At 35.6% G+C, this 27177-nt stretch overlaps 1 protein-coding gene across 6 annotated transcripts in view; it reads right to left on the reverse strand.

The window, feature by feature from the left end:
• Positions 1-27177, reverse strand: part of STXBP4 (syntaxin binding protein 4) — a 166667-nt gene that overhangs the window by 75485 nt on the left and 64005 nt on the right. For all 6 annotated transcript variants that reach the window (XM_019817652.3, XM_045045033.1, XM_019817653.3 and 3 more), the window contains 2 exons: positions 26033-26098; positions 776-952 (listed from right to left, as the gene is read on the reverse strand). In XM_019817652.3, coding sequence (XP_019673211.2) covers positions 776-952; positions 26033-26098 — 243 coding nt within the window. The remainder of the gene's footprint in view (positions 1-775; positions 953-26032; positions 26099-27177) is intronic.

Raw genomic sequence — 27177 nt, forward strand, 5'->3', positions numbered from 1 at the left:
ATGTTTATATAGATAGACATAAATTATTCAAATTTGCTTTATGTTTTCTTGAAAGTTGACTGTATTAGAGATGTAAACACCTATCCTAAATGAACTTGTTGAAGTCATTAAATATGTATTTCAATTTACTTAATTTTCTACCTCAGTGAAGTAAAAATGTGTATGTCTACTATAGTTTTTGAAGACTTTTCAATGAATATAGTATGTATTATGTTAAAAAATCATATAAAAAAATTCCCATGAAAAAAGGATCACATTGCCTTATAAATAGCATTCAGTATTTTGCTATTGAAATTGGAGCCTATTAAATTCAAACTCAGTTTCTTCCTATTAATTATCTTGGCCCTGGGCAAAAATTATTTAACATTCACACTTCCTTGAGTGCTCTAATCAAAGAACAAAACCCATCCCTAAACTCTCCTCCTCCCATCCCCACAAGGCAAATTAGCAAGTTTAGGAACAAATGGAGAAAACCAATGTAATCAATTAAATGTTAAATAGTTCTAGGACTTACTGCCTGAGCTGCACAATGTTGACCAATGACCCAAATAAATTTGGGTCACATGCTTTTTCATCCCCAAGCTATGTGGATAAAGGGAGGCTCACAACCTTCACCTTACCCCCCCATCCCATCACGACACATCATCCTATCATTGAATAATAGAAGACAAACACTGACCTAGTTTAGAAGTGCAGATGAAAAGAAAATGAAAACAGGATACATGACAACGGCAAGGAAACCATGGTAACTAAAAGAGAGGACGGTTTTGCTTACTTTATTTTGGTCCGAATAATCAGCAAGCTGAGCCTTTAGATCTGTGATCTCGGCCTCTAACAGATGGATCACTTCTTCATAGTCCATTTCCATTCCATGTGCCTGTCGCTGTGCGGCTTCGGCAAGGTGAATCCGACTTCGCAGGGCTCTGGTTTCTTCAACAACAGCTTTGGCTTCCTGAGGATTGCAAAATTCATGCCATTGAAAAAAAGCCATGTTAAAAAAAAAACATACAGTTTAAACAAAATATTTTCCTCCCTCTGGAACTTATAATTACCAAACTTAATAGATACACATGTGTTCCTCACATATCAATGTGAAAAATGAGTCTTCACGTTATTTTATTATGGACAGTAAATGCCTGATCTTACTTTTCCTCTGTTGATCTCCTGGATAATTTTCAGTATAGGATTTCCAACTTCACACAGCTAGCATAACATTTTGGAAACAAGGGAAGTAGAAGGGAATTGAAAATGGAGACTAGAATAAGAACTGGTTCAGAAGATAAAAAGAGTAGGCTTCCACAAAACTCAAGTAGGTGGTAGGGTTCATGTTCTAGAAAGGTGCTTACAGCTTCATCAGATACAGCTGAGAGATCTGTGGTGTAGCAGACTTCCCTGTGGTCCAAGCCCAGGATCCAAAGCTTATTCCTAGACATCAGTCTAACTGTTATTTCTCCCTTTTGATTTAAGCCAAAACGTGGAATTCAGTAGCAAAACATATAGCTATTTCTATAGGGTGCAATGCTCACATGACATTTTTGTCTTAGAAGATTCATGTGTCTTTTCTCATTTAACCTCTAGAACAGAGAAAGGCATTATTAAAAACTATTTTATACATAATTAAACAGAGGCTCAGAGAGGTTACCCATTCTGTCCAAGGACACATAGTATTGCCAGAGTTTAAACCTGGGTCTGCTAAACTCCAACATTAATGCTCTTTCACCTTTTTACTCTACAACTAAGTGACAAAACAAATGACAAAACAAACAAACAAATAAAAACAAATAAAAAAACCCCAAAACTAGCTACATTCTCTGCCTTAGGAAGAGGATGGAGTGACCAAAACCATTTGCACTCTCAAAATGTGCTTTGGTGCTGGGTGGACGACAGTCCCCCCAGGACACCTAATATAATTTCACATGGCAGTTATTATACTGTAAACGATTTCTTTTTCTTTACTTGATGCAGAAATATCTTTTCTCTGCAATGGAACTTTCTGCTCCAATTGCCATGGCTAATATTCAACTATGGCTATTTTAATTTTCTCAGAGCTATTATAGGATGCTTGCTTTTGTTTGAGTCTAAATACGTTTGAAATGAAGGGAGAGTTAAGAATATGGACATACTTTTAAGGGTCAATTTTTCATTCATACATGCACTGTTTCCTAAGTACTTATTATATGTCAGATTCTGTTTCAGGTACTGAGGACAGAGAACCTAACAAAACAGACAAAAAGTCCTCCCTCATGCACCCCCTCACCCCCATTTACACTCTAGTTTGGAGAGATAGACAATAAATTAGGGATTATCAGTGAAGACCTTACTGAGAAGACATTTAATCAGAGAGCTGCAGGAAGCATGGAGCCATGAAGATTTCTCAAAGAGCTTTCTGGGAAAAGGAACCAGTTTGTGCAAAGGCCCTGAGGTGGAACTGTTCCTTGCATCTTTAGAGAACAGCAAAGAAGCCAGTGTGACAGAAGTAGAGAGTGGTAAGGGACAGGAAGAAGGGAGTAGTAGGACACAAGGAGTGAGGGCAGGGATGGTGTTGGGGTGGAGTGGCAGACCTTAAGAGGCTTTTGTAGGGCATCATAAAAACTTTGGCTTTACTCAGGGTGAGATGGGAAGTTATTGGGGAGTTTGGTGCAGAGAAACGATTATGATCTGACTTAACCTGTAAGTGCAATACTTTTGCAGATGGGTTAAGAGTAAATTGTAGGGAGTGGGCAAGGGTGGAGCAGGTGGAAGAAGGGGACAGGCATAAAGTAACAGTGGCTTGAACAAGGGTGACAGTGTTGGAGTTGGTGTAAAGTGGTGAGATACTAAATATAGTTTGAAAGTAGAGCTAACAGAAGACTTCATCATCATTAACAGCATTTACTTAGCAGCTAGCACATCCAGACAATCATATTATGTGATAAAAGTACAAAGAGGATAAAAGGTACCTTCCCTTTTATGGCTCAGTTCAGAAAATTAGGTATAACTTAGATAAGTGGAGGAACAGGGTAGGGCATGTTAGACAAAAAGACCAATGTGAACGAAGGAAGAGAGACAAGAAGGAATGTGGTACATTTGAAAAATGGCACTAGATTAATTTTGACTGGAGTACATGCTTCCTGGGAGAACAATGGATAAAAAAGGTTGAGGAGATACAGGGAAAGAACAAGCAAGGCTCTGGTGGAAATGGCATGACAGGCAAAAGAGCTTGCATCAGGTAACTTTTTTTTTTTTTAATGCTTATTTATTTTTGAGAGAGAGAGAGAGAAGCAGAAAGAGAGAGACACAGAATCCGAAGCAGGCTCCAGGCTGCGAGCTGCCAGCACAGGGCCCAATGTGGGGCTCGAACTCACAAACCATGACCTGGGCCAAAGTCGGACATCTGACTGACTGAGCCACCCAGGTGCCCCATATCAGGTAACTTTTAAGGCCTTTTGAACAGAAATTGATTTGAGAACAGAGTGTCTCTTTAGTGCAGCTAAATCTGGCAGCAGGGTTCAGGATGGAGAGATATAGCCAACCAACTGCCTATCACACCTCTGATTCAAAGAGCTCCATTTCAGCCACAGGAACAAAAGATTCAGCAGTAGGGAATACAGTCAACAGTATTGCAACAGCATTGCATGGAGACAGAGGGTAATTACAAGCACAGCATAACTGTATGGTTGTTGAATCACTACCTTGTACACCTGAAACTTATGTAACATTGCATGTCAACTATACTCAAATAAAAAAAACCAAAACTTGGGGCACCTGGGTGGCTCAGTCGGTTAAGCGCCCGACTTCAGCTCAGGTCACGATCTCGCAGTCCGTGAGTTCAAGCCCCGCATTGGGCTCTGTGCTGACCGCTCAGAGCCTGGAGCCTGTTTCGGATTCTGTGTCTCCCTCTCTCTCTGACCCTCCCCCGTTCATGCTCTGTCTCTCTCTGTCTCAAAAATAAATAAATGTTAAAAAAAAAAACAATAAAAAAACCCAAAATTTAATTTCTTTATTTTTAAAACTGTCTTATAATCAAAAAATACTGTTACAAAGAACTATCTGGGTAAATAAAAGAACATTTATGAAGCCACATCAATTGGTTCAGGCCAGGTGACCAAGTCACTGGTGTCACAGCTTCATCACCTTCACATCAGACTGCTTTTGTACATACAGGATGCAGATGGATATTGGCACTACTGTAAATGATTTACATGGACCAACTCAGCCAATCCACACACTGCTGCCTGAGGTATGTCTATTATTATACTCATTTAACAGGTGGAAAAAACTGAAGCACAGATACATTAAGTAACTTGCTCAGAAACACAAACCTAGGGGCTCATGGGTGGCTCACTCAGTTAAGCGTCTGACTCTTGGTTTCAGCTCAGGTCATGATCTCATAGTTCATGGGATCGAGCCCTGCATGGAGGTTCTGCACTGACAGTGCAGAGAAACTCTCTCTCTCTCTCTCTCTCTCTCTCTCTCTCTCTCTCTCTCTGCTCCTCCTCCCTCTACCCCACTTATGCTCCCTCTCTCTCTCAAAAAAAAAAAAAAAAAAAAGTCACAAACAGGCTAGGATTTGAACCAAGGCTGTCTAGTTACAAAGCACAAAGTTCATGCTCTTGGCTACTATGCCATACTGTCTCTCCAAAAACAGAAAATGATTAAAAAAAAAAAAAAAAAACCACTTGTATTTGACAATATCGTCAGTGCCCAATCCCACATGAGCTTAGGATGTGACCATTACAATATACTGAAATACCTTCGAGGCGGCTACACTGTTCTCCCCTTTTCCATTCATTCAATCAAGCTAGAAAAAAATACAGTGCCACTGAAGAGAAAGAGGAGGGGCAGAGAATTCTCCATAGCTGCAATGAATAATAACTAATTTGATGATTTGTCTCCTTCACACTCACTTCATGCAGCTTTTATTCCTCTATAAAAACAGCACTTTTATTTTTGTTCAAAGAATGCTAGTTAATTAAATGAAGAATCTGGATGGAATTTATATAGTCATGATAGTTCACTGATGGTAATACAGTGTGAAATGCAGTTGGGTGGTAAAAGATGCAGAGGTTTTGATGCTGAATAAATTCATGCTATTTCTTTTGTAAATGTATAACTGTCGGGTTGGTAAATGTGACCCCTTAGCAAAGTTCTAGCCCAATTCCCACTTGAATGGCTGTTTAAAAGATTAGTGCATTGAAACGATGACTTTTAGAGGAAGCAGTAAAAAAGAGACAGCAGCAGTGTGCTGTATTTAGCAATACAGGATCACATAAATCCATTTTTTCTTTTCTTCCCGGGTCGTCTTCTAATAAATAACTGCAAAGCCTCCCATGTCCGTAACAATTGAGCCAGAATTTTCTGAGTACCTCACCATGAGCCTGAAATCCAATCAGGATAAATGCTGCAGCTAGTTCACTGATTTATTTTGTATTAGATAGAGATTAATTCAGTTTAGACAGTTAGAAAATAAAAGAGAAACCAAGATGTTATAGCAATCAGAAAAATCAACATAAGCATTATGCTTTTTAATACTAAGCAGTGTGAGCACATACACCAGAAGCACATATCCATATACAAGAAATCAAATCTCTGATTTGGCTTTTTTTTTTTTTTTTTTTTTTTTGGTGACACTGAGGAAATACCTTCAACTCATACTGTCCCATTGTAAAACGAGGATTTTCCACCTTACATTTTCACAATGAATCTTCAGGAAAGATCAGGCCAAATTCTCCTTTGACAAAAGAGACAAAGGGTACTATAAACTCACACAAAGGGCACCATAAGCTCAGACAAAAGACGATGTGCTATGTGCTTTTCCACCCCCACAAGGAACATGATGTAGAAGAAAAAACATGAGTGTTAGATGAGCTGAAGCTAGGTCAGAATCTTTGATGTGTAGTCTTTCTTTTTTTCTGGCTATGTAATTCTCTAAGACTCAGTTTGTCCAGATGTATAATGGGAAATAACACCTACTTTATAACATCGAAACAATTCTCACAGGAGGGTTAAAGAAACGATTATAGTTCTTGGTACTGCTCTTTCCCATTCCTCTTTACTGCTTTTGAAAAATATACATAATCACCTATGTGATCAGAGGGCTAGACTAGACAATTTATTAAGGGCTTTCCTGAGGCAATCAATTAGTAATACCAGTTATTGAACTTTAGAGAAGTTGTTTGGGAACATAATAGGCACGGGTCTTTTTAACGTTAGCAACAATTATGTAAAAGATTTTCTTCTCCAGTTACGACTCCCTAAAGTAGAAGCAAGCATTAACAACAGTTGCACATTTGTAATTAGGCTAGCACATCCATATCACTAACCTTCGAAATTCTGTAATTTTTAAGCCAATCAGTAAATCTTTCAAAATGTCAATGGGCGACAGGAGGAAAAAAAAGAGACTGCAAAGAGATATATGTCTTGGTGTAATGTAACTTACGCTACTAAGCCTGAAAGAATACTTCTCTTATCAGCTTCCTACATTCACTCATTGGAGAACCCTTGTTGGTCTTTGTCCCACTACAGCTTGTGAAAAAAGATTAAGGGTTACTGCAGGAAGAGGGCTGTTGAAGGAAAAGTGTTTAAAAGCAAGTTACCTCTAGTTTCCTTATCAGATTTTTAAAGCATGTATACCATTTCTCTCCAATGGATGATCTCAAATTATTTGCAGATATTCATAAATGAATATGCAACTTGTTCCTTATTTAAGCATGGACGCACTTTGGAGAGGGGTAGTTAATTCACAGAACTTTCTATGTGCCTCTGATATGTGCTCTCTCCTTTCTCTTTCCTTACTCCTCTTTCATGCATACACCCATCCACTTCATACCCAGCCAGTTATTAAATACTGCGAAGTCTTCGTTTATGATATATTTCCACCTATTCCTTAATCTGCATTCTTGCTTCCACGACTGATTCATGTTTCCATCACCTCATAGTTAGATACTATGAGAATCACATAAATGATCACCCTGCCCATTGTGTTCTTCACTATCTGCCCATTGTGTTTTTCACTATTGCATATTCTACATACTTTTGAAGGATCAATTTTCCCAAAACACTGCTCACGTAACAAGACTGAGATAACCTTAGGTAGTATGATAAAATAGAACCTCAATCTCCATACTTCAAGGCTCTCCACTACTTGTTCCAAATCTCTATTTCCAGCTTTGGCACATTCAATTCTCTTACATGATTACCATATCCAAGTACATTACTTTCCAAATTTCCCAGACTAAACTCTCCCACCTCTAAGATGCTGTCCAGGACAATGTTCCTTCTGCTATGTATACACTTTTCCTCTTTTTCCTTCATTTGATTGTCTATCATTTAAAATCTACTTCAGATCATACCTTCTCCAATCTTCCCAGACCACTTCCGCTTACAATTTTCCCTCCTTTTATCTTTTATATCTGTTGTCTATATTTAATCACATACTACTTAGTATCTCCTATTGCTATCTTGAATCCTCATTAAAATATTAAGTATTTTACTGCCTGACTTCTAAAGCCAACGAGTCTCGATTGTTCAAATTAGAACACAAGCTGAGAGTAAAACCCTATATAACATGAACAAGTGCTCCACTTAAACCATAAATATGAGATACAACTGAGTTGATGGTAAAAATGACGACTTTGTTTTTCATATATAGTAACTGCCTTAGAAAATCTTATTAGGTAAGAAGCTTTCATAGGAAAGTTCTTCATAAAAGGTTTCAATTTTATTGGACTATTAGAATGATATTTCATTTGAATAATTACAATAACAACCATAAACCATGCTATGAAAAACACTTAATGAAAAGCAAATCACTTCATTATATTCTCTTTATATATACATTTAAAAATCCTTTCATAGTATTTATCAAGTAAATCAGATTATATCAAAACTATGTGGAATTAGGAACAGTTACACTTCATTGTGTTTTACAAATTTATTCTTAGTTTTTCATCACATAGGCTTAAAAATTATGCACACTAGTTTATCTTTCCCAAAAAGTAGTTTTTCATCACAAGCTAATATAATATATGCTCTCAAGGACTATATAATCTTGAAGGTCCATTCCAACTCCACCTGTATCCCTGCTTCTATGAATTATGTGCTGACACTTCTTTGGAAAGTGTGTAAAATGACAGACACTCATAAATCCAAGAAACAACGATTTTCTTCAGTTTGTAAGAAAAAACAAAATCCCCATTTTGCAAAGGAAGATTTGGTTAAGCTTTCTGGAAGAAAAGCAGGTCAATCAAATTATAATTAGCTCTAATTAACCCTCCCAAGAGCTGTCAGCTTCTCTACCTGCACCTGCCTCATTCTCCAAAAGGTGCAAAATTGAGCTCTGACTCTGAACATCAAAGAAAACCAAAGAAACAATTTTCAATCTCTGTCTATAAACAGAAGTCCCTAATCAAAGACAGACACACAGGTACACCTATCTCATAAATTTTACCATGTAACTTGTTCACAATACAAATATTAATTTGTTAAAATCCAGTTAAATATATTTAACCCTAAACATGCATTTTATAGTTTAGTGAAGGTTGATAGAAAGAAAAAAAAAAAAAACAACAACAACTGTCTTCCTACTTCTCCAAGTCTGATTACAAATGTACTGAAGGAAACAGCTACAGTATTGGGCATTTCCTTCCCTAATCAGAATGTCAACTCTGCTCACTGAAACCTGCTACAACACAAAAGCTATGTTTTGGCTATTTAAACATTTAGAATTTATCTGGAGTTTGGGGTTTAACAAAGAGCTGGCTTTGAAACAGAAATATGTAACTTCCAATTTAACTTTTAGAGTTTTAATTCAGTTGGGATCGTAATTTTATCAAATTTTTTTGTTTGTTTTGGAAGAACTTGACCGAGAATTCCAAGCTGTAATCTAGATAAAAGGTAATAATATTCCTAAATTCATTTGGAAGAAAAAGAAATCAGTGAGAACTGGTACCACAAATTTTGGGAAACAACAGTAACAACAGGAAAGAAAGAGGTAGGATGTGGTTCAAGGACATAGGCATATACCAAAATAGTTGGTACTGGCCAAAGAAGAGTTAGATAAAACATTCATTCACCCAATAAATATTTATTGACAAAGCAGCTGAAAGAGCAGATAGCCCCAAACAGACCCTAGACTGTGTAACAGTTTAATCTATGGTAATGGAGATACCACAACAGAGTGAGTAGCTGCAACAACAAATTATCTGGGAAGACAAAAGTATAAAGTGTAGTTCCTCATTTCATACCATAGACCAAACAAAATAATTTCATAGATAGGTTAAATAAAGACAGACACAGTGAGGTGGAAAACCAGGTTAATATGTATCTGATGTCGGTAAGGAAGGGACTTTTAAGAAAATTATTTAAAAGGAGAAGGCACAAAGAAAAAGATCTGTCAACACAAAAACACCTGTATTAAAAAATCTTTGAAAAAATCAGGAAGGGAATTTGTAGATGGGGAAATATTTACAACAGATTTGGTAGCATGAGGGGGTAATAATTACAGTGTAAAGAGATCTTATAAAATGATGTGGGAAAAGAGGAAAAACAGTTATTAGGAATATAAGAGAAATGAAGAGCCAAAAGGGATGGGGGGTGGGGGATAAGACGAAGGGCATATGCTCAGGAGTGACAGAATGTCCCTAGCAATCAGATCAGGAAATGAGCTACCTTCAATATTAAAGAATTGTGATGGAATTCACAATTTCATCTGAAACTCATCACCACAGACAATCCTTGGTATCTAACATGGATGACAATGGATCAAAGTACAGTATTTTCAAATAGGGTGATTTATTTATATAGGGTTGGGTATGACTAGAGAAGTCTTGTTTTTCATTCTAAAACAGTTTGTGAATAAATCACTTAACACAATGTCAAGAGAGTCCCATATTGAAGTAAGAGTACTGAAAGTGTTTCTCACATAGTAAACTGCCAAGATAAGAGTTTTATAGTGTCAGCTGCCTTATCACTACTTCCTCCTTGGGTAAAATTTACTAGTTTGTCAGCAATACATATTGCTCTAACATCAAGAGACATAAAAGTCTGGCATGTACACAGATGCTTAAAACACACCCTGAAAGGTGTTCTCTTAGCAGCTAATGAAATTTTAGGGATTTGTACTTTTAAGGTAAATAAGAAAAATTAAAGGGAGTAATGTCTGCTGTGGTAGATAAATATACCTCTGACAACGCACCAGCGATTGGGCACCTATGCTACAATGCTTTATAGGTTTTGCTCTATTTTACTTTCTTCTCACTGGATTGAGAGTTCCTTGTGAATAAGACGTCTAGCTTTCCTAGTACATCCATACAAAAGAGCATTCAATAAATGTTTCTTAAATTTCCTTGCCAAGTCTCCCTTGTAAGTCACTACAACGCATGCGTGAAACAATTGATGACAGAGTGCTGAATTGGTCCCTGAACAGCCAGAAAGTAAGTGGCTCACGGCGGGGAACCCAGAACCCCAACATCAGTTCTAGCTAAGCCAACCAACTACAGAAAATACTGTCATCAAATGAACTGGAAGGTTTCTGTGAAGAATAAGGTCATTTCCCTTCCAAATTCCTCCAACTTCAAAAATTCTGTGATTCTAATTGAGCTGACACCATTCAAATGGGTTCCGCAGTATCAACAGGATAGCAAATTTTTACTCAGGTTTTCTTAAAATGGTAAGACCTTTTCTACATTAAAAAGAAAACTGTTTGGGAATGGGGATTCTGAAATAGACATCTTTGTTTGCCAATGCTTGGTCAGAATGCCACATTCACGTCCAGTGAATCACTGGATATGGCTGGTGTCTGGGCAAAGAGGGACGCCAACTGGACTGCTCTTGTGTTCCCTTTCCAAGCAAGCTGTCTTTAACTCAGGCAGTTTCTTGAGCAAAGTCTAATGTTGGAAAATACATGGGTCATATTTTGATTCACAAAAAGGGAATTAATGTTGAAAAATAAATTCAACCAAGTTTTCTTTTTTAATAAATTTCTTCGCTCAGATTGCTGTCTGTCATTATAAGAGCTTTATAATTTTATCTCTCAAAAAGGCTTTTAAAAAATCATTTAAAGATAACTGTAAATTATACACATTTGTAAGAAATAATAGAGAGAGGTTCCCTGTATTCTTCAATAAGCCTCTTCCAATGCTTATAACTTGCATGACTATAACAGTAAAATATCACAAACAGGAAATTTCATTGATGCAATCCACCAACCTTAATCAGATTTCACCAGTTTTATAAGCACTTGGCAATAAAGAAGAACAACCTATAGATACATGCAACAACCTGGATGTGTCCCAAGGGAATTATGCTGAGTGAAAAAAGCCAATGTCCAAAAGTGACATACTGTATGATCACATTTACATAACATTCTTGAAATGACAAAATTATAGAGATAGAGAACAGATTACTGGTTGCAAGGCGTTAGTGGAGGGAGGACAGAAGGAGGTGGCTGCGGCTATAAAAGAGTAGCATGAGAGATGCTTGTAAAGCAGATTTTTAATAGAAAATAAAAGTTGACATTTTGAGGTCACAAAGTGACTACCTGAAATGGAAGCATAGGAACATTTTACTATAGTAAAAGAAGAGAAAAGACTGACAAATCAAATATATGTATTTTTCTTCTTTTCCTTTCTGAAGATGAGACAGCATCTTAGAATATCTACTAGTGCTATACTGAAATACTATAAAAAGTCCAGATCACGAAAAAATAAAAATAAAAAGGGTATGGGCACTGACACCACTTCTAAAAATTAGAGGCTTTACTGTTTCTTTAATAAATGCAGAAAGGAACACAATCTCTAAGAGTGTAAATACATGAGTACTCCTTTAGTAAATCCCATAGTATTGTTGTTCCTTTTAGAGATATATTTAATCCGTTGTTAGTTTCCTTTGTTGCTTCATCCATCAACCAAGACAGCTCACAAGCCAGCTGCACCAGCTGTAACTAAGTTCATGTTCAACCTCAACTACCCACAGAGACTCCTGTGCTGATTTGACCTTACGTTTCTGCCTCAGGACTTCATGCTCTCGTCAAACATTCAACCCAACCTTTGCACAGGTGAGGCTAACTGCAACTGGGCTTATCTGAACGTAAAGAAGTTGCCAAATGAGCAATTTCCCATGTTTCTTTAGCGCAAGGACTGGTTCAGACAAGCTAAATACTTTGGCTTTGGACTGTTTACCAGTTCACCGCTGCCTTAGGTCATAAACACACTGCTGAAACCAACTTGAAACAACTTAAGTGTGAGAGTACATTTTAGAAAAGTTGTTGATCAAAGGAAGTTGTTAGGAGAATGGCCCATGCCTGTTAAAAGTTGTTAGAACTTGAAGAAAAAATAACGAGAAGTCTTATTTTGTGGGAAATTGCGCTCATGATTTTAAACAGTAAGGTGGGGTTATTCTGTAAGGCATAAAAGAAAACAGTGCAGCCAATTCCTTACAAATAAGTAAGTATTCTAGTAGTCAGCCCTGGTTGAAAAAAAGCAGCACACCTGATCCTTTCTAGAGAAAAAGGATCTCTTCATAGCTTGTTCTTGCCTTTTTACTTCTTTCTTTCCTCCCTCTCCCTTTTTCCCTCTCTCCCTATCTTTCAGTTCTTCACTGCTTTCTTTTTGGGTCACTATACTAAATAAAGGTAATTTAATTTCCATAATTTGCAATAGTTAATGGACCTTCAAAAAGGGGAGATTATTCTGTTTTTAGGATCAGGCCACTGTCTCACAATAATTCAATTAAAAGTTTATAAATGAGTGAACAAAGGATATCAAATTGAACTGGTAACCATCATTGTAAAATAAATTAAAAATCAATCTAGTGGTGTTTTAATAATCAGGTTACCTATGTACTTTTCATATAACTCAAGTTTCAGGTTTTTAAAAGTTTTTAAGAGAAGAGTTATACACATTCTCTATTTGTGATTTTTAAACACTCTTTTGCTAATTGTGAATAAAGAAATTAATCCTTGAGGAGACAGAATTTTAGTATTTTCAACAAAGTATAGGAACTCTCATTAACAATTCATCTGTATTGCTGAAATCCCCTTAAACAGAATGATATCATTCTATATACATAAGAAGTTGAATGGTATACATGGTCAATATACTAAAAAAATAAAAACATAAAAAATAAAAAGAACAGTTTTATGGTTGATTTGGGGCAGTATATTTTTTATTGAAAGTGTATATTACTGAAATGAATAGCTGTGCCAATATGTATGGATATACTTGTATATACAAATACATATACTTTAAACTGTTTTTGCTAAAACTGGAAAATATACATTAATTTTTTTAATGTATATTTATTTATTTTTAAAAACATTCTTTTAATGTTAATTTATTTTTGAGAGAGAGAGAGTGACAGAGTGCGAGCAGGGGAGGACCAGAGAGGAGACACAGAATCTGAAGCAGGCTCCAGGCTCTGAGCCATCAGCACAGAGCACGCCGCGGGGCTCGAACTCACAGACCACGAGATCATGACCTGAGCTGAAGTCGGACGCTTAACCGACTGAGCCACCCAGGTGCCCCGATATATATTTATTTCTGAGAGAGAGAGAGAGAGAGAGAGAGGGAGAGAGAGAGAGAGAGACAGAGCATGAGGAGAGGGGCTGAGAGGGACATAGAACCTGAAGCAGCCTTCCAGGTGCCCCTGGAAAATACACATTACATAATACTAAGAATACTATGAATCATTACAGCATGAACCATTATAGCCTCTCAATCACTAAATTACAAAGTCTTGACTGCTCCATTACTGTACATTCTATCATCGTTAAGTCTGATTGACTACTCTCATTGTATCTTTCACACAGACCTCGTTGGTGTATTTCCATTGCCACCACCAGATTAAACCCTCCACTACTTATCACCTGGAAGAGTGCTTCTCAAATTTTAAAGTGCGTACAAATCACCTGGCGACTTGTTAGATATAAGATTCTGATTCAGGAAGTCTGGGGTGGCACGTGAGACCCTGCAATGCTAACTTCCAGGTGTTACTGACACTGCTGGTCCTGGATCATGTTCTGAGTAGCAAGAAGGTAGAGTTCTAGGGGTGCCTGGATGGCTCAATCGGTTAAGCATCCAACTCTTGATTTCGGCTCAGGTCATGATCTCACAGTTCGTGATATTGAGCCCAGTGTTGGGCTCTGCACCTGCTTGGGATTCTCTCTCTCCCTCTCTCTCTCTGCCCTTCCCCTGCTCATGCACACATGTGCATACTCATGCTCTCTCTCTCTCAAAATAAATAAACGTTAAAAAAAAAAAAGAATGTAGGGTTCTAGATTTGCAGTGTCCATTGTGGTAGCCGCTAGCTATATGTGGCTATTGAGCACTTGAAATATAGCTGGTCAACTGAATTTTCAATATAGTTTTAGTTAGTTTGCATTTAAATTAAAACATTCTCAAGTATAAAATATTTTTCCATTTTACAAAACTTTACTGTTTTAATGGAGCTTTGTTTCATTTTAATGACTGCATCATTTAAGATATAATTGTTGAACTGTAGTGTACAATAGGCATGTAAGTCATTTGTGTAATATACATAAACTGATGTGGTTACTATGGATTAATTAATTTAAATTTTTAGTGCAATAATGTAAGAATGTGCTTATCTGGACATTTTCTGCAACAACATGAGTTACAGTAATACTTCATGTAAATCATAATTGGTTTTAAGTTGAAATGCTTATTTTTATTAGAATATAATTATTTTTTCTATTTAAAGTAGTAGGTATGGAAAAGATTTTATATTTAAAATGAAGACATTTTTTTTTAATTTTTTTAATGTTTACTTATTTTTGAGAGAGACAGAGACAGGACGTGAGTGGGTTAGGGGCAAAGAGAGAGGTAGACACAGAATCCGAAGCAGGCTCCAGGCTCTGAGCTGTCAGCACAGAGCCCGACGCGGGGCTCGAACTCACAAGCTGTGAGATCATGATCTGAGCCGAAGTCGGACACCCAACCGACTGAGCCACCCAGGCGCCCCTAAAATGAAGACATATTACCGGTACAATATAAAATAGAGATGTATTAACTAGTAATATAATCAGGACAATAAAAAGAGACTACAAGAATACCCTGTATGTTGCAAATTTCATGATAAATTCAGTTGCAATCTACAAAGCTGTCTGTTGTGATGAAAAATTTTAAGTGTATAAAAAGTGAACAATATTAAGAGGCATTTTTGTACCTACATAGTGAATCTAGTGCATCTGGTAAGTTTTCTCTTAATAGTGAAACAAGAACCAATGATATCAGTCACCTGAAGTCAGAAGTAAATGTTTAATATTTGTAATTTTGGCCAGCTATAAAATGGCTTCGATCGTTGCACAAAAGAGTAAATAAACCATTTTTAGATCAAGATGGTAATTTCAGTTATGATAAAAGACTAGAAAAGATATTTTACCAAAAATGAAAGATCATCAATTAAGTCACAAAACAAATGCCTACAGAATATAAGAACTTTTTAACAACATCAATGATCCATTGATTTAAAATCTGAAAAACTACAAAGACCTTTCTTTAGCTTTAGGTGAGCCATGTGACATAGGAGACACTGCCCAACTCAAACTTCATGCATGTACTATCTTAGGGAACTTCCAAATTTATGACAAAAAGCTATCAATCTGCAGCCTAAAAAAAATCAAACTTGTGGTCTAGATATTTTTAACTTTTACATCTTTCAAAGAAAGAGTTTAAGCTGGATATTGAATAAAATTGCTTATCATAATAGATGATGCTGCAGCCTTGTTGGATCAAAAATTCAAACTTATTGACATTTTCCAACAAGAGACTGTTTTCTTTATTGCTTCATTCCACTGTACATTACATGTGGAAAATATCTGTGCTCAGTTTTTGAAACTGAATGTGTGAAAAACGTCATGGATACAGTTGTTAATATTGTTTAGTATATATGTGCAAATTCTATGACTCTTCACTAACTTTAGAAGACAATGGGTTTAATGATCCTGTGTTCTTTGCCAATACTCTTTGGCTGAATTGTGCAAGAGTTTTACAAAGATTTACCATATTTTTAACTTGAATTAAAAATTTTCTTAAAACAGAAGGAATGCTTGCCTAATATTCAATAATCAAGGACAAAAAAAATCACTATCACACTGCACATGAATGAGCTAAATTTAAAGCACCAAGAAAAGGGAAGGCTTATTTGTGAAGCCAAACAAGTATAAGAATTTACACTGACATTAAAACTTTTAATAATATCCATCAATAATAATGATTTTACATATTTTCTACCATAAACTAATATGCAGATTTTAATTATTCATAGTGTCACATAAATTAGTTACAAAAAACTAAGAAAAATTTAAGGTATGCTAAGTTGATACTGATAAATTTAGAATTGCTTTCAATATATACTTCTTTGAACTTGATGTTAATGGTATTAAGAATTAGTGATATACTTAATTTGAAAAGATGTAGTTTTGAAATAATTTGCTTGAAAGGCAAAGTCTTCTAGAAAAGCATGAAATCGTTTTATCCATATGCATGCAAATATTATTAGAAAAAGATTTTGATATTCAGTTAGAAAATTTTTAAGTTATGTCTGGAAAATTTATGTATATGAAACCATTTTTTTCAACAGTAAATCTTGTTAAATCTAAACACAGATACGGCATTTTCAATGAAAATTTACTGTACAAAATAAGATATGCTCTAAGTGTAAATAACACTGGACTTCAAAGATACAGTATGAAAAAAGAATGTAAAAATATCTCATTAATGAATTTTTAATATTATTGCATCATCAATCCTATTTTAGATATATCAGACTAAAGTATATTTAAAATAATTTTACCTATTTCTTTTTACTCTTTTAAAAATGTGGCCACTAGAAAATGAACAATACGGGGACGCCTGGGTGGCTCAGTCGGTTAAGCATTTGACTTCAGCTCAGGTCATGATCTCACGGCTTGGGAATTCAAGCCCCGTGTTGGGCTCTGTGCTGACAGCTTGGAGCCTGGAGCCTGTTTCGGATTCTGTGTGTGTGTGTGTGTGTGTGTGTGTGTGTGTGTGTGTGTGTGTCTCTCTCTCTCAATGGCCCCTCCCCTCTTTGTACTCTCTCTCTCTCTCTCTCTCTCTCATACAAAAATAAATAAATATTAAAAAAATTTTAAGAAAGAAAATTAACAATACATAGGGGGCTCTCATACCTCCATTAGACAGTGCTGGTCCACACTATTACAAAAGCCTCTTATTTGATCTTGAGTTACTGAATACTCTTAAGTATAGATATTCTTCATTCATCCCTTTATTCACCAAATATTTACTGAGTACCTACTCTGTGTCAGATATTATTCTAATATAAATCAGAGAACACAGCAGAGATAGCTCCCCTATGAAGCTCTATTTGGGAGATATAAAGGGCAAAAACATGACAAGCATATAACACCTAAGAAAGCAATTAATAATACCACAAAACTTCTCCACACATAGTAAGGGTTGGAGGTCAGTGGAGTGAGGGTGCAGGGAATGGGGGGAGGGAAGAGTGATAAGAGGTGAGGTCACTGAGATAAGAGGAGTGTGAGAACAGCAGATCAGGTAGGTCATCATAGGCTCTCACATTGACTTGTAGGCTACTACTGGTAGGATTTTGGCTTTTACTCTGTGATGGAAATCCCTAGAGAGTTCTAACTTAAGTTTTAAAAAAATACTTCTGGTTGCTCTGTTCAGATTAGACAGTATGGTGGTGGAACAAGGGTAAGAGCAGGGTGATCTGGTAGGAAGCTGTCATTACAACACAAGCTACAGATGATGGTGGCTTAGACTAGTGATGGATGTGGTGAAAAGTGGTGAAATTCTGTAGCTTTAAAAAAGTAGGGCTAACAAATTGGATGCAGAGTGTGAAGGAAAGAAAGGGATCAGATCATAGGTGAAGCAAGTCGATAATTTTTCTCCTTGTCAAGTATCTTCAGAGGTGGTCTGTTGTCTAAAATCTTAGGTTGGTATTCAAGTGCCTATATGCTTTGGCCCCAACATAGCCACCCAAACGCCACTTCCTAACACTTTTCATCTGTCCATAGCTCCCTTGTATTCCTGGGCTTTTAATAATGCTGCTGCTGCTGATAAAAGAATACAAACCCAAGTTACTATTTTTGAGGAACCTACTATATTCTGACAGTTTTACTCTGAAAGTCTCGATTCCTATGAACAAATTCTAAGACAGATATCATCACCACAGTGTTAGATACGAAAACACAAACATACTAACAAATAATAGTACAGTTAGTGTGCAAAAGGCCTATTTTGACCCTCAAGACTTTTTCTTTCATAGCATGATTTCTATGCTGTGCCCTCCGTCTGGAACGTTCTTTCCTTTCTATGTCTGGCCCAGTTCATGTATGCGTCACCCTCTCTATAAAAAGTCTCATTATCTTCTCAGCCAGAATTAGGTTTTCCTCCTCTAAAGCAAATGGTTAAAACAAATCATTCCCACATATTTTTCAGCACCTAGCATTTCTTTTTCTAGTATTTATAATGACAATGATAGTTTATATTTGTTGAGTGCTTACTATGGACTGTACACATTTATACTATATATGTTGCTTAATACTTCTAGCAGTCTTGTGAGGGATCCCATTATCAAACTCATTTTAGAAGTGATGGAAATGAGGCTTGGAGAGATGAAGTAGCTTGCCCAAGGTCAAGAGCAAGCAAGAGGCAGGATCAGAATAAACCTACATGGTCTAACTCCAAAGCCTATTATCTGCCTCATTACTCCTTACACTAATTCACCATTCATCATATAAGATTTTTTTTTCCTATTTATTTTTCCATCTATGTCCCATCTTTTTCTATTGAATCTTGTTAAGTTCTGAGACATATTTGTCTTATTTATTCATGAAGACCCAACCTTCCCTAATAAAAGAAATTAATCTGTTCAGAGAAATAAATACAGGAGGGCCTCAAGTGGAAGAAGTAGGTATTGCAAGGGGAAAAAAAGCAAAATTGTTAAATTTTTCTTTAGAATCATTTCTTAATCAGTCCTTAATGTAAATATTTTGTCAAGTATGCTCTATATTCCAAAGTTTTAAGCTCTAACCATTTAGGAGAAAGACAATTTTAATTAAATGTAGGAAAAAACCCACCTTCTCATTTGTTCCAAATGTAAAAATCAACAAAGAAGATGTCAAAATGTCTACTTTCAGGATGCAAACACTAAAACATAAAAAAGCCTGGCCATATAAACTGATGCAGGAATTTAAGACACAGCTAAAAACGCATACCAACCAAAGCACAAAAATATTTAATGAGAGTCTTAAAATTGGCCAAAAAAATAGAGGACTTTTAAACACTTATTATTTGGAAATAATTCTGAGTGCACAGCAGAGTTGCAAGAATTAGTAGTACAGAAAACATCCTCATACCCTTCACCCAGATTTACCTAGTTCACCAGATTTATCCTTTCGTTAACATGTTCATGAGTGAGAAATACGCTTGTAAGCCACTGGTATGTACAGGTTGTTGCTGAAGTCCTGCAAATTCTCAATCTCTCTCATATAGAAACACACATATACATGCACACACATGTGTATAGATGTATATGCATAAAACACATATACACACACATCACTTTTTTTCCTTAACCTTCTGAGGGTAAGTTACATACATCATGGCTCTTTACCCCTAAAAACTTCAGTATTTCCTAAGTATAAGTATATTCTCATATAACCATAGTTTCGTTGTCAAATTTAGGAAATTTAACACTGATCCAATACTTTTATCTAATCCACCATTTGTACTCCAAGGTTGTCAACTGACCCAATAACATCCTTTAGAACATTTTCCCCACTCCAGTGCATGATCCAGTCTACTATGGTCAGGTCTTGTATTTATGCTCCCTGTCTTTAGGCTCTTTTAATCTGGGATCTTTTACTGCTTTTCTTTCTTCTTTTTTTTAATGACATTGATATTTTTGAAGACTACGGCCATTCTGTCTTTCTCTTGTGCTCCTTCTCTCTCTTTCATACACACACTTAAAAAAATAAAACTATTCTTGATTTTGAGTTTGTCTAATGCTTTCTTATAGCTAGACTCAGGTTACATGTTCTCTGCTGGAGGACTACATAGGTGATGTGTCCTTTTCAAGGTTTCACATTTGGAGTCACATTCTCCATCTGTTCTTCTTCTTTGGTGCTATCAATTTTTAGCACCGGGCAAGGTGTTGTCTTATTTCACTACTGTATAATTATTATTTTCCCCTAGCAATTAATAAGCAGTTTATAGAGAGCTACTTTAAAATCATGTAAATATGTAAATACTCTGCTCTTCATCAAGATTTCCCCCTAGATTTAGCATCTGATGACTCCAGCCTGATTCAGTCTATACTAAAACAGATGCAAAATGCTGATTTCCCAAATCTGGCAGCCTCTGCAGTTACGTCAGCACTCAACAGTCTATAATGAGCAAGAGCTCCCCTTTCTCCCCATTAATTAACTAATCTATTTACTAATGGTATGGACTTAAGGATTACTTTTTTCAATGGTCTGCAACTCATTACTGTATTTAATTATTTTGGTCCTCAAGTTCTTCCAGATTTAGCCAGCAGGAGCCCTTTTCAAGCTTATTGCTTATGACATGACCCTGTCATTTGGAGCACTTCCTTATTTTCTGGTAAAATGAGATGTTCTAAGTTCATCTTGTATTTACCCTCCCTCCAATGCTTAAATCAGTCATTTCTCCAAGGAGACTGTGTTCCTTTAGTAGTTAATGATATCTGGGCATTTACATATGCTATGTGTTCACTGCTGTTAGAGTGTCTGCTTCTTGGTTCTTACAACTGACAGAGTCAGGGAATGATTATATATATATATATATATATATATATATATATATTGCATAAAAATATACATATATGTATGTGCACATATACATATAGATATTAGAAAATTTTTTTATGTCTATTTATTTTTGAGAGACAGAGAGACAGAGCGTGAGCTGGGGAGGGGCAGAGAGAGAGGGAGACACAGAATCTAAAGCAGGCTTCAGGCTCCAAGCTGTCAGCACATAGCCCGATGTGGGGCTCGAACTCACAGACCTCAAGTTCATGACCTGAGTCTAAGTCGGACGCTTAACCGATTGAGCCACCCAGGCACCCTGACATACAGCTATTTTAGAAATGATACATTCACAATACCTCCAATTCCAGTCCATCTCACAGGATTCTTTTGTGACTTTACTCTATTTTGTATGTCTGTGCGTTTTCATTGAGATTCTGGCTCTCAACAACAATCAACACATTTGCTAACATCCATAATACATCTAAAATGGTTTCAGACTTGCTTTGCCTGCACCACTAAAACAACAATAAAACTAAACAACAACAACAACAAAATACTAAAAAAAGGTTCAGGATTTGTCTGCAATTCTTTTCCAACTCAGTCCCAACCTGTCAAAGTCTGAACACAAATACTGTGTTCACAAGTTACTTGAATTGGTTTTCCTTTAGCATGGGGATGGTATTCATTTGAAATACAAACAGATTCATTTATTTCAGTTGGCTTGTAGCTTTAGGTTCATTTTCCCTTCCTTATCTTTATTGATTTCTTTGTACATGTGTTGAATGTGTAGAATATTAACATGCACCCAAAAGTAAAAATTACATAAAAAGTAATTCTCAGAGAGATGTCTCTCCATCCTGTATCTTTTCCACCCTGTGTCCACCCACACCATAGATAACCAGTTTCATCACTGTGTTGTCTTCCTTTGGTGTCTTTCATAAGAGATAAGCAGATATATAACTGCTCTTGTTTATTAAACATTGCATATACGCTCTTTTGAACTCTGCTTTTTTTCCTTGGTAATATCTCCTGGAAATCACTCCATATTACTCAGGAGGAATTAAGGTAAGTTTCCAATATTTTCTAATTACAAGCAAGACTGCAATACTGTGCATATATATTTTAATACTACTAGAGGCATATTTTCAGGGTAAATTCCCAGACATGAGATTGTCAGGTCAAAGGGTAAATGATATATTGATTTGTTAGAATGGCCAAATCCTCCTTCATAGGGGCACCATTCTGCATGCCAGATAAGAATGACTGTTTCAAAACATCCTCACCAAGAGAGTACCATCAAGCTTTTGAATTTTTGCTCATCTGATGGGTGAGAAATGGTATTGGCATAGTTTTTCTAAAAAAAAAAAAAAAAAAAAAAAAAAAGCTTTGTTGAGGCAGAATTCTTCTATAGTAAATTTCAATATAGTAAAATTTACTAATTTTAGGTATACAGTTTGTTAACTTTGTTTAACCCAAGGCTATAAAAGTTCCTTCTAGGATTTAATTGTTTTAGTTCTTACGTTTATATCTATAATAATTCAGTTAGTTTTTTAGTATGACATGGGGTAGGGGTGGAGATTCATTTTTTTTCTTCATACAAGTATTTCTTTAATCTATCCCCATGTATTGTAATGAGCATCTTTCCCCCAGGTGAATTGTCTGTGAACCTTTTCGAATACCAAATGATTCTAAGTGTGGGTCAACTTCTACCAGTGTCACATTATGTTAGCTCCAGGCTTATAGCCAGGAGGAGAAGTTTGTCTGATTATGTACACTCTTCCAATTCCTTTGGTAGTTACTTATTTTTTGATGTCAGGTTTTAAAGCTGTCTTCTGTTGGAAGATGTCTTCGGCCAGTTTTTATACTCTATCATTACTAGAAGCTGGAAGTCCTATCTGAGTGTAGACTTAATTGGTATTTCTCTTATTATGAGAAAGCTTATCTTTTCCTATAATTAAGGGACATTTTCATAATGCTTTTTGGGTGAACAATCTGTTCATGTCTTTGCCAATTTTTCTACATCATTTTTTGCTTCTCAACTGTTACAACTTCTATCTGGTTATTACTTGTGTACATGAATACAACTGAGTATTGCATTTTGATTTTATACCTTGCTAGCTTGTGAATTTTTCATTGAATGAATTTTATCATTGATTGTTAATGGTATTCTGGATAACTATTATATCATCTGTAAGCAAATGGTTTTACTTATTTCTTTTCTAATTCACATACCCCTAGTTGTTTTTCTAGTCTAAATGCATTTTCTTTTTTTGTGTGGTGTTTCTATCAGGTTTAGGCACTGATGTTATACTAGTTTCAAAAGAAGAACTTAGAAATTTTCTTTCATTTTTTTTATCCTCTGAAGCCACTTATGTAGTTTTGGGATTGCCAAAGGTTTGGTTAAATTCCCCTGTAAAACATCTGGCCTCGTCCTTTTCTAGAGGGTAGTTTCTTGATAACTCTGCTTCTTTTATGTAAATTGATCTGTTAAGCTTTCTATCTCTACTGAGGTCAGTTTTGACAAACTATATTTTCCTAAGAAAATCTTTTAAAAGAGCTTTTAAAACATCATTAACATGATTCCATTCATGTTAATTGAAATAACTATGATGGTCTCAACTCAGTCATATTTTGTTGAAATTATTGTGTGCATATATTATATTTACTGTGTTTATTTTGTGTGTTTCTTTTGCTTTTTTTTTTCCTTTAAATTACTTTTGGTATTTTGTAAGGTGTGTATTTTCATTCCATAGGTTACCTTTGTTTATTACTTTTTACAGTGCCTGAAATCTCCTCTATTTTTACCTAATGTTTTACTATCTGACATCAGCCTTACTTAGACAACAGAGTGGTTGTATTCTATTTTCTTTTTTTTCCCTGCTTTATCCTCTCATTTTTTAAATAAATTGCATCTTCTGATTTTTTTGTCAGACATGTGAACTCAGTCTCATTTTTGTCTCAGCAATAGAGTATCTGTGAAATGCTCATTCTTTGGGAAACTCTGGACAAAGTTATTCCAGTAATTTTTTGGCTGGATGAAACTCATCCTCTCCTAGGTTCCTCAGGAATACTACGTATGTGCAGCATTCTCTGAATATTGGCACATTCCAAACTATTTTTCCAGGGCCTTGGTATCTGAAAGTCAGCTTGGCTGTATACATTTTGGTTTACATTTTCTTTCCTTTAGTTTCTTGAAAATGGTGCTCTACTTGGCCTTACTTTGTTGTGCTGAGAAGGCTGATTCTATTTGAGAAGGTCAAATTCTATTGTCTTTGTAAGTTATTTGATCTTTTCACTTGGAGGCATGGTGCATTTTCCTATCTTTAAAGCCTAATACGTTTACTGGATATGTCATAGAGTTGATCTTTCGAGGTCAGATTTCCCTAGTACCCAATGAGAGATTCAGGTCTTCTTTTATTCTGGGAAGTTTTCTTGGATTATAGTTCTAAATATTAGTGTTGTTCAGTTGTTTTATTTCTTCAAGAAACTCTTTTACTTCCTTTCACTATCGTTGTCCTGGTTATGGCATTTTTTTTCCAATGCTTTTTTATCTGTCTGTATTTATAAACTTAGTTTTCATTTCTGATATGCTTTTGTCTTTTCCTATTTCTTTCCTAAGTTTTACCAACTCTCCTTTTACTTCTTCCTGCCTTTTTTTTAAATCAATTTCTATTCTTAGTTTTTTAAAAAAATTTCTGATTTAAAGTGTTTTTTTTGTAGTGGCAAATGCTTTGTTTAAGGATATTTGAGTTTGGAGTGTCATATCAGTCTTCTTCAGCTTTGTGGTCAAATTGTTTTGGAGAGTTTTTATCAGAAGGAAAACTTTAATTCATATTGTCTGATTTTTTACAGTAGTTTTGTAATAATGGGGACAGATTTAATTTTTTTTTTCCTATTCCTTTTTCTTTCACAGAAAGAGTTCTTAGTTCAACAGCATACTCTCCTGTGAAGTTCTTTATGGATCATGATTGTCATGGTGGAGGTAGATGGAAAGGACTGGTATGTATTGTTTCTCTTTCATTTCTGCATAATCTTTAATTTTCTCCTCTTATTTCCTTATTGCCTAGTCTCCAAGGGATACCATCTTGTTTCTGTTCACTAGGTTATTCCCCAGAGACAATGATTTTCCAATGTTGCCACTTCTGGTTACACACTTCCTCAAGTCCTGGGAATCACCAACTACTATTCTGTGCTTAGAGTCTGGCATTCATTATTGCATTTTCTTTCTGGAGGTGATTTTATTTGAACTTTGTCTAATTGTTCTGTTTTTCCTAGTTCTTTTCCAGAGTCATTGAAGGCTTACCACCACTGTTCTTTGTATTCTAGGTTTCAGCCGCAGGCAAGCTGCAGGAGTTTGATATTTTTTTATTCTATTTATATATATTTTCAAAGATGAGATGTTTTATGTCACAGTCATATTGAAGGTATGGGTTCTATGTGATTTTATTAGATTTCTTTGTCGATTTTATGTTTTCTGGGGGGATGAAGTCAGGGAAATTCAAAATCAGTTGATTGTCAGTGATCTCTAGAAACGTTCTTTTATCTTTCTACTCTTAACAATATTTATTTGTATGTGTATTTCATGATATGCCACTGTATCTGTTCTGTTGTAAGCTGCCTAAAATTTTGTGAAGAACAATGCAGAGTAAAAATAAATTTTTACTTTTTAGTGCTAAAAAATAAAAGTAGGGGCACCAGGGTGGCTCAGTTGGTTAAGCATCCGACTCTTGATACTGGCTCAGGTCATGATCTCCTGGTTCATGAGACTGAGCCCCATTTTGGGCTCTGGGCTAACAGTGCATCCAGTTGGGATTCTCTTTCTCACTGCCCCTTCCTTGCTTGCATGTGTACGCACTCTCTCTCTCTTTCAAAATAAATAAATATACACTAAAAAAAATGAAAGTAAAAAATCCTCTGCCTTGGAGGTTTCTTTTCTTTTGTTTTTTCTTTAATACAATGAAGTATGAGAAACAGAAGAAAAGAAAAAGGGAAAATAATAGGGTAAAACAATAGAATAGCAATGAGATTGGCCATTTCAGTCCATGGTTATCTGGTTTTGAAAGCAATTTCTTTGAGCAACAGTAGCAGGACTTCAGCACAGAAACAGCCTCTGAAAGTGATTGCCATTAAGATTTATGCTATTTTATACTATGTTACTCACATCTATAAGCTCCAGGATATTACACAGCATCATTGCTATATACCTCATATGTTTATGCACTTATACATAAAACACACATATGTAATTTATGCACTTACTTGTTTCACATTCTGGAGTTCTTCTGTCAACTGTTTCTTTTGCCTTTCTGATTCAAATAGTTTTTCCTATATTTAAAAACCACTGAATTAATAACATGTTATGAAGTACCAATGAGTATCATTCTTAGGGCTTTATTTCAACATTTATAAATTCTCCAAACATCCAATCGCTACAATCTGAAAGTAGTTCTCAGTCAGTTTTCTAGCTTTACACATAACATTCAAAATTAGTTATTTACAGTACAACTGTGATATAAATGCATTTCCTGTTAACTGTAAATAGCCATTTTGTACACTCTCCACTTCCGAGCTCCAAAATAAATCCATCAGGATGAAAATGTATAAATACTAACAAAATTTGGAAAAGAGCGATCATTACCCAGGTGCTTCCAAACTGAAGAGCATTACAGTTACATCTTAGAGGTAAAGGTCTCTTACCACACGAAAGAGGACATAAGAGATTGGATTGACTATTCTTTTCCTGATTTAGCTTGTACTTGGAAGACTATCCACAAAAATGAAGATATGGCTACCATAACCAAACTACAAAATAATAGTTACTAATGTAGAATATGCATGCAAATTAAATACTATCATCTTTTAACATTAACTTAAGCACATACTCTAAAACATTCAGTGTTTTAAAAATATATCATAAATAAATCCACATTTTATTGATCAAATCAAAAATACTCAGAGTAATTTAAGGACCATTTTACTATAAACTTGGGCAGAGGAACTGCTTGAAGATTAAGTTGAGTGGTAAATATTCATGGCAACATTGCAATGTTTATAAGAAGCATTCTGCTTCCTGGTATATTTCAGCTCATTCTTATCTAACAGATGAAATGAGGGTGTATGAAGATGAATATCATATAGCAATCTAATGAATCTGCCACAGGCTGGGAGCCAGGAAACTGCTGGCTCTCATGCTTTGATGCTCTAGCAACTCACCTTCACTCTGTGTCCTACTTTTTTTGCATCTGTAAATGGAAAATACATCTATTTTCATTCAGCTTTGCAAACCAGTAGCAATCTAAACTTTGTAGGGAGATGGCTTCAAGTTAAATAAAGAACACAGCACTTTTAAAAATCATTCTTGTAAAATAAAGAAAAAAGTAGCCACTGGCATCAACTTATCTTGG

The sequence above is a fragment of the Felis catus genome, chromosome E1 (assembly GCF_018350175.1).
Source record: "Felis catus isolate Fca126 chromosome E1, F.catus_Fca126_mat1.0, whole genome shotgun sequence".
Classification (NCBI taxonomy): Eukaryota; Metazoa; Chordata; class Mammalia; order Carnivora; family Felidae; genus Felis; species Felis catus.